General features: G+C 33.0%; 2 protein-coding genes across 2 annotated transcripts; both read left to right on the forward strand.

The window, feature by feature from the left end:
• The first annotated feature begins 1,001 nt into the window (after positions 1-1,001).
• Positions 1,002-3,419, forward strand: LOC106624481 (endocuticle structural protein SgAbd-6). The gene is made up of 2 exons (XM_014244229.3): positions 1,002-1,151; positions 2,676-3,419. Exons 1-2 carry the CDS (start codon positions 1,140-1,142, stop codon positions 3,069-3,071), a joined length of 408 nt encoding a protein of 135 aa, XP_014099704.2. The 5' UTR covers positions 1,002-1,139; the 3' UTR covers positions 3,072-3,419.
• A 7,135-nt stretch (positions 3,420-10,554) lies between these two features.
• On the forward strand, positions 10,555-11,912 carry LOC106624392 (uncharacterized). Its single transcript, XM_014244120.3, has 2 exons — positions 10,555-10,672; positions 10,768-11,912. Exons 1-2 carry the CDS (start codon positions 10,661-10,663, stop codon positions 11,611-11,613), a joined length of 858 nt encoding a protein of 285 aa, XP_014099595.2. The 5' UTR covers positions 10,555-10,660; the 3' UTR covers positions 11,614-11,912.
• The last annotated feature ends 750 nt before the right edge of the window (positions 11,913-12,662 follow it).

Genomic DNA, 12,662 nt, shown 5'->3' on the forward strand with positions numbered 1-12,662 from the left:
ATTTCTATTTCTTCGAAGCAGGTTGTATTTAAAAGCATGAAAATAGGGCTTGGCTTTCATCTATGGAAAATTTATGTACTAAAAATATTTGGTTTGATACACTGAGAAAAAAATTTCGGGATTATTTGATTTAAAACATGCAGCAGAGAAAAACAAACTGTTTTTTGATTTAGCTTGCTCAATTGTATATGGTCTCTTTGAGGCCTTAATATTACCGTCTAAGAAAGCGAAACTTAAGAAAATCGTAATTTCACTTCTATGGACCACCCTAATGTAAGCACACTCATGTATGACTGCGCTTATTAGACATACTACTCACCCACAAATATTTACACACGTGCGATCTTAAAAGCACGGCTAATTTGTTAATACACCTGTTGTTGTTGCTATAATTGGATATGATCATGTTTTACAAGAATTTCAATCGACATTTGGGTGGGAAGTGTGGATTTAAGGCGAGACAAGAAAAGTTCCAACTTTTCGTTTCTGCCGGCATCTTTCTCCATTTACGCTAACGAAAAAGCAACAGCTACGAACCAGTACGCGCAGTAAGCAGAATTGGCGACAATTCGCATAGTAAATCGAGTTGTGGCCTTTAATTATTTAACCCTGACATTTGAAAATGTGCAAACATCCAAAAGCACACACATACTTGTATAGAAACGTTTAAAGACTGTTTTAGATCTATGCAATGTGTTAAATGATTTTTTCCTGCTAATATTTCTGTTTTGTTTTGTTGTTGCTTTTTTATGGATTTATCATACGTGTATGGCCTTTTTCTTCTAATTTTACAGTTACGGCTCGCGAAAGCAACAGTCATTGCCGGCATTAAGCAGCGTAGCGTCTAGCATAGCAACCCGGACCATGTCGGCGTTTGGGACGCAAGCGGGCGCGGCTACTGAGTTTTTGGCTTTAAAAATCTGAAATAAAAAACAGGATATGGAACATGTTTTGCATATTAAAATAATTTCATGCAATTTTATAAAATTAGTATAAAAGCCTGTTGCTTTGAGCCAGTTGCTAACATTATTGGTTTTGGGTTCATCACAGTTTTTTCTATTTCGCACTCTCGCTTTTGTTTCATATTTTAAATTCTTTCTTACCCGAAAAAAAAAATTTAAAAACACACAACGCACAAAATGGTTAAAATTGTAAGTCTCAATAGAACAATATAAATATTGCAAAGTAGTGAATGTGCAGCTGTATTTTTAGTAGTGAAATTTCGTTTGGAAAACCGAATGTCAAATATTGAAAAGTGGTTCAGTGAAAAGTTTTGTAATAACTCTGTAGAAAGCAAGAAAAAGCTCTAAGGACTTGGCGTTTTAAAAACCAAAATATTTATTTATACATGTACTCTATAAAATGTTCCATAACAATCCATTCATATAAATCATAAAAGCCATAACTATATGTATAATTAATACATACATTGTATATGTATTGAATTCTTAATACAAAATTAACTCTACTTTAGCCTTAAAAATTTACACAGATATGTTCATGCCGAATAGAACACGTGCATGGAATATCTCATAAGTGCTAGAGTGAAATATTACACAAATCTACTATTTTAATTTTATTCGGAATCGGTTTTTATTCACATAAAATTGTACTTATAGATAAATTAATTTTTAAAGCTGTTAAAGTTAACTGTATTTCAACCTTCATTTTGTGAAAAAAGTGAATAAATATTTGAAAGCTTTTATATAAGAATTAGATAACCGGGTTTTGAATAGAAGATAATATAACACCACTCTTTAGAAAGCTTTCGCTCTCAATTACAGAGCTTTTAGCTCTTGAGTATATTTTATGGATATTAATGAATACGTAGGCAAAGCGTTTCCATACTATAATGCCTATATAGTGCAATAGAAGCTCAAGAAAAACATATACAAGTACATACGTCTATCCTTGACTATTTTGCCTATTGTTTAGACATCACGTCTGAAAATATCTATAATCCTTACGAAGTTGTCTATTTGTTCCGATTACTTAAAATATTGGTTCTGTATTTAATATACACGCATTAAGGACCTTCACCTTTTTATAGAATAAAAAAATTTAAATTTATGGACACATATATACCGTCAAAACTATTTTTAGTTCAAGACATTAAATTTTTCAAGAGTGTAGGTGCAAGCGATAAATATTTTTATTGCAGAACTTTCATGTGAAAGCCTTAATATACCACGAACACTTAAAAGAATTGTTCAGATCGGATCACTATAGCATATAGCTGCCATCTAAACTGATCGATCAAAATCAAGAAACAGATATTTTTATACCCTTCATTGTGGTATAAAAAATGCACCTGTGAAGGGTATTTTAATTCCGAGGCAACCGAAGTTGATGTTTTTTCTTTTTGGTACTTGGAATATGCAAAATACGTAGTTTAGAGAGTTTGGTTTAAAATTATTTTCTACGTTTGGATATAACTGCTCTTAAGAAATATGTAATTTGAAATTTCACTGGCATACTTAGATGCACAGCAGAGCTTTTTAGTTAGTCTTCCAGGCTAGGGTAAGGTACATTTTTATGAATGGTTTTTTATGATATTGATTATATAATTTTTTAGTATATATCCTTGTCTTGTTCTTGTTATTTTTGATTTTATTACTTTTATAACATTAAGAAAAATCCATTAAATAAATACCATATATCCCCAACTCTTTCAGTTCGTTATTTTCGCTTGTCTCGTCATCGCTGCTGTCTCAGCTGCACCAACCGAAGAGCCAGAACGTGAGGTTGTAGCAATTCTTAAGTCCGAGATCAACAAGTACAAGGATGGTTCATACGATTTGCACTACGAAAGTGGTGATGGCACCGTCCGTAAGGAGGAAGCCAGCGTAGTCGATGAAGGTACCGAAGATGAAGCACTCGAAGTTAAGGGCTCCTACAAATACATCAACTCCGAGGGTGAAGAAGTCGAAGTCTTCTACACTGCCGGCAAAAATGGTTTCGTACCCTACAGCTCAATTATTAATTCTGAGATATCAGCTGTAGCTGAGGCTGCCAAGGACTTGCCCAAGGAAGAGGTTGTAGAGCCAAAACAGAAAACTGTCAACGTCTAAGGAAAATGTAACAAAAAAAAAATAAATAATAATGATTACAGATTTTAACAAAAATTTAATTAAAATATATGGAGAATTGTAAAGGGAGAAAGGAAGAGCGGGTGATGGTTCTATTAGTCAGTTAAGTGATATGATGTGAACGACAAGAATTGACACTTTTATGAATATCTTAGCATAAATTTATTTTACATTTACAAATAAGTATGATCTGTACTATATGCTAAAGCGATGAGCTAAAAATATATATGTATATGTGTATCTAGGCATAAGTTATGAGTATGTCCCCAAATTATATAATATGTACATTCAAGCAGCGACACCCGAAGTAAAGATAAACCGAAAAAGAAATGTTTTATGCATTTTTATTGATGGCGAATTTAACTATCGCAAAATCTAAAGTGAATATTGTATATTAATTAGACGGGGAATTAAGTTCCGAACACAAAAAACTCATTAAGTTGCATAACTAAAAGAAAGCTTGCGTAATAACCGGTTTGATAAGGTGAAATGATCTTAAATGAAACTCGTTCATATAATTTTGGCGCTATCGTTAGACTACTTTATTTATTATTTTAAAATAAAAAAGTTCTGATCTCTGTTCTAATGGAGATGGGCAAAACTATTCCTGTTTCTACTTCTAATGTATAATGTATGCATAACATGTTGCTGGTACCGTTAGAATTTTTATACAATGTAGAAATCTTTACGTTGTGACATTATGCAAGACTATGCTGCTTAATTTGCCTATAAATGGGTAGACGGTTTGAATTTAATTAATGAAAAAACGGCAAAAAGTATGTTTACTGGTACGTCTACTGGTAAGCATATATATGTATATATATATATATGTATGTATATAGGTATGTTTATAAAGAGATGATTATGACTCAAATCATCGACTATGTGTTTTTGTAGTCAAATAATAATGGTTTCATAGCATTTTTTCGCTTAAATGGGTTATAATAAATTAAATGTTACTATCAAACTCAAAGTGCGAATAAGCTATAAAAAGTGATTCGAACAATTTTCTTTTGAATTGAGGAAAAATTTTTACTTTAAGAATTTTTGACAATTTTTTATAATGGTTGCAATATTTATGCTTATGAAACTTTTTATTTGAATAAATTTATACAAACATTACTAATAATGGACTTAAGGTTATACCATATTTTATATGCCTGCGTCGACTTGACTTTCAGAAAACTACTTTGAAATTTTGCTATGTATGCTATATATGCATATTTGGCTATATATGCATACTAAATACTTTTACAAAAAATGTACCTAGAAATTCTCTTGAAATATAATTTTATTAAGTACTATTTCATTCTAGGCCAGAAGATCTTGTTTTAAACTTTTACTTACTCCTTTCTCATATTCTCAGCTCAGATGAACACAAAATTTTGCAATAGTTCTAATTGTAACGAACATCAACAGTCGGAACGATTCATATATACTGCTAGAATGAACTGTTACAGTGGATTCAAAGATAACGTGTTTTCTTTGCGCGATAAGTACGCGAAAATTTGTTTTTATTTTTATTTTGCAAATTAATATTTACTATGCGATCATTGACGCACACAAAATTTGGTCAGTTCTTTTCAATCTTCTTAGTTTGTCACGTCGTGCCATGAAATAAAAAAAAGCGATTGCTCAGTATAAGAAATCTTTTGAAGCAGACTTTTTAACGAAACCTCCTAAAGATCTCAATTGAACATTAAAAAAAAGCAGCAGAGTATTTAAATATGAGTTGTACATTTGTGAAGAGGTGGTCTGACCATTATGGAGAAACTGGAAACGCAGATGACAAGACAGGAAGAAGGAAGATTCACGTAACATCTAAAAGTGAGGAAAAAGCTATTGTTCTCCTTTCTGAGAAAAAATTACTGCTCAGTTTAAAAGAAGCTACAAAAATGTTTAAAAGGTGTTAGGTATATCGCCGTTGTTTGTTTTTTCGGAATCGAAGAAGTATGATCACTTGCACAAAAATCTGCTGAAAAATGTTTAAATCATGAAGAAATTGTTGCTAAATATTCTGAAAAAATTATTTAAAAAATGGAAGCATCTGTTGAGTAGCAGTTTTGTTGTTATAAAAATTCTACTATTGGTAAAATTGATGTAAATCACTTGCTTCACTGTTAATAGGAGCTGGATCTTAGCTCGCTACTTAAAGGCTTTATTGGCTGTTTAAGTTTACTGAAATAAATAGGTCTCTAAAATAAATATATGGAATGACAGTAATAAATCAAGTTATGTATATAGGACCTATGCATATATTTTTGCGAGTACCAAAACAACGCACAAATATATTATGTTTCCATTTAGATACATAATGTTACGCAAGTCAGCTGTCAAACAAATTATAATGAAAATATTTCTCTGGTAGCAGCGGTAGCAGCAGAATCGCATTGGTTCTATTGATTATCCATTAATTTTTTTCTTAAACTAGTATTCTTCTGTGTAAACAATTATCGCGAAATATAATAATTAGGGATTTTCAACAATTTGGTTTTTTTAGAATATATGGTAAGCGGCTTCTTTAAAGCTATTGAATATGCTACTCACGATTGTTATTACCAGCGCTACTTTCGTGATTAAAGTTGTTGTATCCGGCTATTACACACACACTAATTAAAATTTACTTACCCCGAAAGCTTCTTTGAAAGGTGCTTATTTATGGGGAGAGATAAGCAATTTCCTCTGAATTATCATATCGATGCTTTTCCAGTAATACAAGTATTGTTAATCCATTTGTTAAAATTTAATACTGAAATTTCAAATATAGCAAAATGATGGCATAGTGGCAACGACAATGTATGTGCGCCACACTTACAAGCATAAATTGTCTTACAATTTATTTATTTTACTCTAAAAGCTACGTATTAATTTGCCTGTGAGATATTATGTACCATCTTCACCAAAGATGTTCATAGATATATTAACATATATGGATAGTTATCTTTAGAAATATATGTATAGTATATGATGAAGAACTGATCTAGCTTCCATTATCTTCTTCTTTCAAATATGTCGAATATTTCTATATGGTTTTTGACACTTTTGTCACTTTCAGAAATTGCATATTAAACGAGTTTCGGTTATTTCTTAATGTCCAAAAGATATTTCTATCATATCAGTTTTAGTATTTAGTAACTATTATTTCAAATACAATTAGAAGGGCCAAAAGCTGCTTGAGTACTATTCTTAACTAGAATGCTGGCAAAGTTTCCAGATACTTCAACCTCTCATAAACCTCTGAAACAATGTAAGTGAATTGCTGGTAAACGTAAGGAAGAACCAGAACCAAAATGTTGGAGAACCGTTACAATAAACGCATTACTCTATTTTATTTAAATATAGCAGGCAGGAAACAAATCCTTTAAATTAATTTTCTTAAAAGTTTTTCTAACTTGTATTGCTAAAAGTAAAGATGAACTTAAATATAAATGAAACTTAATCATTGATGCCAATATTCCCTTGGCTACTATACTTCAGTTATGAACGGCTATTATCGGATATTCGGCTTTGTCGTTGATTTGGCTGTTGGGCATATGATCTTTTGCATTTAGGGTTCTCGTAAGGGATCCATTTTTTATCACCAGTCACAGTCCGATGCAAAAACGACTTCTTTTTGTGGCGTTTAAGCAGCATTTCTGACATGCTAAATCGTCCTTCAACGTCTCTTGGCACTAATTCATAAGGCAGCCAATTAATTTTCTTGCTTTGAATTGTATCTGACTGTTTTTAAATGTTTGGAAAATAGCTGCTTGAGTGACTTTTGCGAGCGTTTCTTGTGCTTGCCAACAATCTTTATCGGTGTTTTTTCATTTTCAAACAAAATGTTTTGGCACGTTCGCTCAACTTTAGTATGTTCACCATACACTTCCACCAAAATACGACGACTTTGGCTTGAGGTTTTCTTCATATGAAAATAATGAAAAAGAACTCCCAGCAAAAAAAAAATTCAGCGCACAAGGACAGTAGCTTTGTAACGCACTATATCTTAATCAGGAATCTTAGCGCAGAAGTTTGGTAGAGTAATACATACTACACCTTATCAATAAAAGAATTTTGATCATAATTTTTGTATTATACCTATGTGTATGGTTATGCCAATTTATAGATTCATAAATAAGTCTCTTCGACTTTTACCAATTAACTTTTAGTACATAAACTCAAAAATATTGTACATTTAAATATAAATGTACGTATACATGGCCATGCCAATACCTTGTTCTTCTTTTCATGTTTCCTAATCTTAAATTAACTTAAAATATATACATAAATATATTTATTACTATTTTTGTTTCTACTTGAAGTCGTGTTAAGCGGCTTAGTTGGGCTTCGTTCCCTATCAAGCTCTCTTTATAATTTATACTCATAATACATTCTCAAAATACTAATTATACGATATGTTTGTAAAGAAATAAAAATAATAGAAGTTGTGTGAAATGAAGTGCTAATAATGAAATTTGACTATAATATAGAAGTATTCAAAAACACTAAAATAATAAAAAATATGTAATTTTAAGAAGTAAGGGAGAGCTAAGTTTGGGTGTGACCGATTATGTTATACTTCTGCAACTTGCAGGCAGCAAAGCCAGCTAAATACCTTCAGGTGTTGACAATATTAAAAAATATAGCGAAAGTGTAATATCAGCGAAAATTCTAAAATCATCTTCAAATGAACTATATCTGATATAAACTCAACCGAAGAGCTAAATTTCATGCATATATGGAGTTGATGTGAAAAACGTCAACCGAGGGATCGAAATTCATTGTATTAGGGATGTGGGATATGAGGTGTAGACCAAGCAATTTTATAAATATTTAAATATAAATGTATATATGGAGTAAAGTCATCCGGATATTTCAAAATCCTGAATATCAGTTATATAGGCTAAGGCAAGTTTCCACGCGAATTTATCTATTTTAGGCACAAATATGCACTCTTATTAAAACAATACGTTTTCTCAGCTTCATTAAATTAACTGGCCCATTGGCCGATAAATGTAGTATAAAGTCAGCCGGAAGTTCGAAAGTCTCTATATTTTGTTAGATATATATGGTCCGATTTGAGAACTTTTAGATTCAAGACGCCATACGGAGGTATTTTTTGTGCAAAGTTGTATCCGAATATATTCATTGGTGCTTGATTTGTGCACTGGAAAGTGAAGGAGTCATATGGAATTAAAAAATTGTGCTATATGGGAAACAGGCGTAGTTTTAGTCTCATTGCGATCATTTTCACAATGTAACATAGGATCGTTATAATAATGTTATGCATTATGTATTTGATTGAAAGTGGTAGAGTAGGTCCGGAGATAAGTATGTGGTTTCACCTAGATGTGATTACGCCCATCTATGAACTTGCCCTCACTTGTTTGCCAAGAAAGACGTATATCTCAATTTTTACTCAAGTTATCGCTTACGCAGGCGGACAGACGGACGGACGGACTGAAAGACGTCATTCGAATTTCAACTCGTATATTCATCCTGATCATTTTTATATATGGTATATAACCCTATATCTAACTCGATTATTTTTAGATGATACAAACAAATGTTAGGTGAACAAAACTATTATGACATTGGCAAGTGTATAAAAACAAACAAATAAGCAGCGAGTATAAAAACTAGTTAGGAGGATTAAATGAGTGAATATTTTTAGCGTGATGCAACAGTAATAAGATAATGTCAATAGCAAAGTGTTTGCTAAATTTGAGTAATTAGTTTTCTTTTTAGAGTAATAATTATTATTGAATACATACCAACAACTTTAAATTATTGGACTTTTTGATTTTTCTATGTTTTCAATGTTAATTATTTTGATGCAACGAAATCATCAACAATATATCAGTTCCAAAGCAGATAATATAGACTTCATAATTAAATATTCAGTTGATTATATTGAAGAATGTGGTTTTTTGGTCGACAGTCCTGAGACAAACACTATTCGTATTTTGCATGGAAAGCATAGCAAAGCTTAAAATTGGACTAGCATATACTGAAAAGTCGTTATTTAAAGTATTTGTTTGGGAGCGTTGTGCGAGTCACTAATCGTTATGAAACAATATAGATTTCGGTTGCGCCGAAGCTATAATACGCTTCATTAATAAAAGAGTTTTCCAAATAAGAATTTGCCCTATAACGGTCAGTTTGTATGGCAGCTATATGCTTCCGACAAATGTCGTCGCAAAGTCTTGGTTAGAAAAGGACGTGTGCAAACTTTGAAATCGATATCTCAAAAAATGAGTTATTAGTTCGCCTACTTGTATATACAGACAGACAGACGGGCATTGCTAAATCGACTAAGCAACGCCTTTTATATAGTATATATGGAAATAAAAACGAGTTGTGAACTACTTATCTTACCTTACTAATAATAACTGTCAGGCTAATCATCCATCCATCAAAATTACTAAGAATCAATCAAATCTTTATCATTGGTGATTGTTGTTAACGTTCTCTAATACGTGTTACTTTGCAAGTTGTCTGTGGTTATCAGTCATGAAGATATGGATCAAGTACCTAAAAGATATTTCTCATATGTGTACAGTTAAAATGCTTCGAGTATGAGTAATCGAATCTAAATATGTATATTCCAGGGCAAAAGATCGTTGAAGCCCAACTCTTCGTTTGAAATAAAAGTTATTTAGCCTCCACCAAGAACCATCAAACTAAAAAATAAAACAGTAGACTTAATAAAACCCCTCCGTATCTCCGCTTATGTAAGAGATTTTAGTACACAACACTTATTAAAATGTTAAAAAAAACAAAACAAAATTTAAATAAAACGCCACGAAACAAGTTTCCTCCGGTGGATCATCATCACCTCATTAACATAGGTTACGTGAATATTATATTTATACGTCAACCAAACTCAAGTTAATAAAAAATTTCGCAAAGAACTGGAAAAAACACAAAAAATACTCCGTTTGGATAATTAAAAACATTTTGGTTAGTACTTATTTGCAAATTAATTTTCGATATAAAATTGACGAAAATTAAAGGCCGGAGAGTAAAAGGTTTTGTAAGCGAATTGTGACCAAGCTGGGAAAGATTAGAAGCGATTTGGAATATGCGAGTATTGTCCAATTTACGGTATATAGAGCAGAATTTGGCAATATATTTACAAATCTCGACTGATCTCTCTCAACGGCGCTCTGTTGTTCTGTGAGGAGTATGTGCGCTTGTGCGCCGGGTGTAAGAATTACCCTCGTAAATAACACTTCGATTTCTCGCATACTAAACTGGATGCTTCTTAAGTTTATAATGATTTATAAAACAACAATAACAACAAGTGTTTATAATAATGAGCGATTATTCTTATTTTTATTATCAGCATTTTGGTGAGTGTGTGAATCAGTGGCGGCTGAGCAAATGACACGAAACACAAAATAAAAGAAACACACATAAAAATATCTCTTTTTTTCGGTGGAAAAAAATTGAGTATAAGCGATGCTAACTTGCCTGGTTCTTAACTTTTCTTTAGTATAAAAGTGACGAAAGTTTGAAGATACGAATAAGTTTGAAGCTGAGCTTTGTCGAGTGTGAACGAGTGTTGTGAGATTTGCGAAGAACAAAAAATGTACAAATTTGTAAGTTTCGTGGAAAATAAAATACCTTAAGCAACAAATAAATTGTGATTTAAAAAAATTTTATGTTATATTAACTAAAACCCTCTACATTGCAGATATGCGTATTGGCCTTTGTCGGTGCCGCCTATGCTGCCAGCATCGGTGCTGGCGTGGAATCGACTACTGAAAAGCGCGAAATCATTCCCCTGCTGCGCTATGAGACTGATAGAAAACCCGATGGCTCCTTCAGCTTCTCCTACGAGGGTGGCGATCAGAGTGCACGCGATGAGGCTGGCGTAGTGGAGAATGTCGGTACTGAGGAGGAAACGCTGGAAGTTCATGGCTCCTACCGTTACATTGATGCCGATGGCCAAGAGATCGAGGTGCATTACACCGCCGGCAAGAATGGCTTTGTGCCAATTGGCACCAATATTCCCGCTGAGATCTCAGAGGCCGCTAAAGCTGCGGCTGATCAGCCCAATGAACCTGTGGAAACGGAGAAAGTGAAGCGGGCCGCGCCTTCGAACAAGGAAGGCAAGGAGGAGGAAGGGGGAGAGAAGGAGAAAGAAAGCAAAGGTGGTAAGCAAGAAAATGAGGAGAAGGAAGTCAAGGAAGAGAAAGAAGTAACGGAGCAAAAGGCAGGCAATGAAGAGAAAGGAGGACATAAACAAAAAGAAGGCAAGGAGGAGAAGGAAAGGCAGGAAGAGGAAGTAGTGAAAGGAAAGAACGAGGAACAGGAAGAACCAAAAGAAACCGTAAAAGAGGAGAGAGTAGAAAAACCAGAGGAAGAAGAGAAAGCGGGTAAGGCCGAAGAAGGTAAAAAAGGCGAAGAAAAAGAAGTAGAGAAACAAGACGAAGAGAAATCGGTTAAGTCTGAGAAGTCCGAAAAATCTGAAAAGCCCGAAAAGTCGGAAAAATCCGAGGAATCTGAGAAGTCCGAAAAATCCGAAAAAGAAGAATAGTATGTTTTCTTGGAAATACAACTAAACCTCAAAAATGACTGCAAAAGGAAGCCATGTTTATGACACACCTAAACAAAAGAAGAAAAAAATCGAACAAAACAAAACAAAAGGTTGAGTTTTATAGAGAAAGATTTGATCTACTTGCTGACTCAACTAAGTGTATAGTATTAGTAAAAATTTAGTTTATGTAAGTGCGTCTGGCACATTTCAAACTGGTTGTTTTAATTAATTAAGTATCTAGTTTTAATGTGAAATTTTTTTCTATAAACAAAAAAATAAAATAACAAAAAAACAAATTAGTCAATTATCTCTCATTTGTATGCCAGATTACAACCTGTTGTAATAATTTATAAATGTCGAAAAAATATTAAAAACTCATTTATTAGCTAACACAATGCGCAGTGGCAAAGAACGCTCTTATTTAATTAAAACAATTATTTTTATATTTCTGCGCAAAAAAAGTTGTTTTGCCGCATTTTTGTGCGCGAATAAACAATTGCTCGAAATGATAACGAAATGAATTATTGAATGCAAAATTTCATAATTATTCTCACAAAACGTATTAATAATGATAGCTCGAAAATCAGAAAAAAAAGAAAGGCACTTAAAGCAGTGGCTTCGACAAACAGACAAACACACATACACAACCTTTCGACCACAAACCGCCAATTAAATTCATTAAGATGCGCAGCCGTGCACCAAATTAACAAATTATACTGTATGCAAGTAAACACGCACACAAACACATACATATGCGCCTGCATATGTTCATACCTATCTAATATTAATGTATATATCCGCTGATATCTCGCTGGGATGTGGCTCATTTCAGCCCACTCACCCACTTTGTATGCATTAAATGATCGGTTGGAGCACTTGCTGCGCTGCTGACTCGGGATGGGAACCAAATATTCGAGAATCATCGTTACGAAATCATCGAATTCGTTGTTGTCTACTCATTGCCTGTTTTACATTTGTTCGCTATTTATAACTTTCAGTTTATGCTCATGCAATGAAGATCAGCTTTAAATATGCAAGGCAAACAGTGC

Source organism: Bactrocera oleae, chromosome 4 (genome assembly GCF_042242935.1).
Source record: "Bactrocera oleae isolate idBacOlea1 chromosome 4, idBacOlea1, whole genome shotgun sequence".
Taxonomy (NCBI): domain Eukaryota; kingdom Metazoa; phylum Arthropoda; class Insecta; order Diptera; family Tephritidae; genus Bactrocera; species Bactrocera oleae.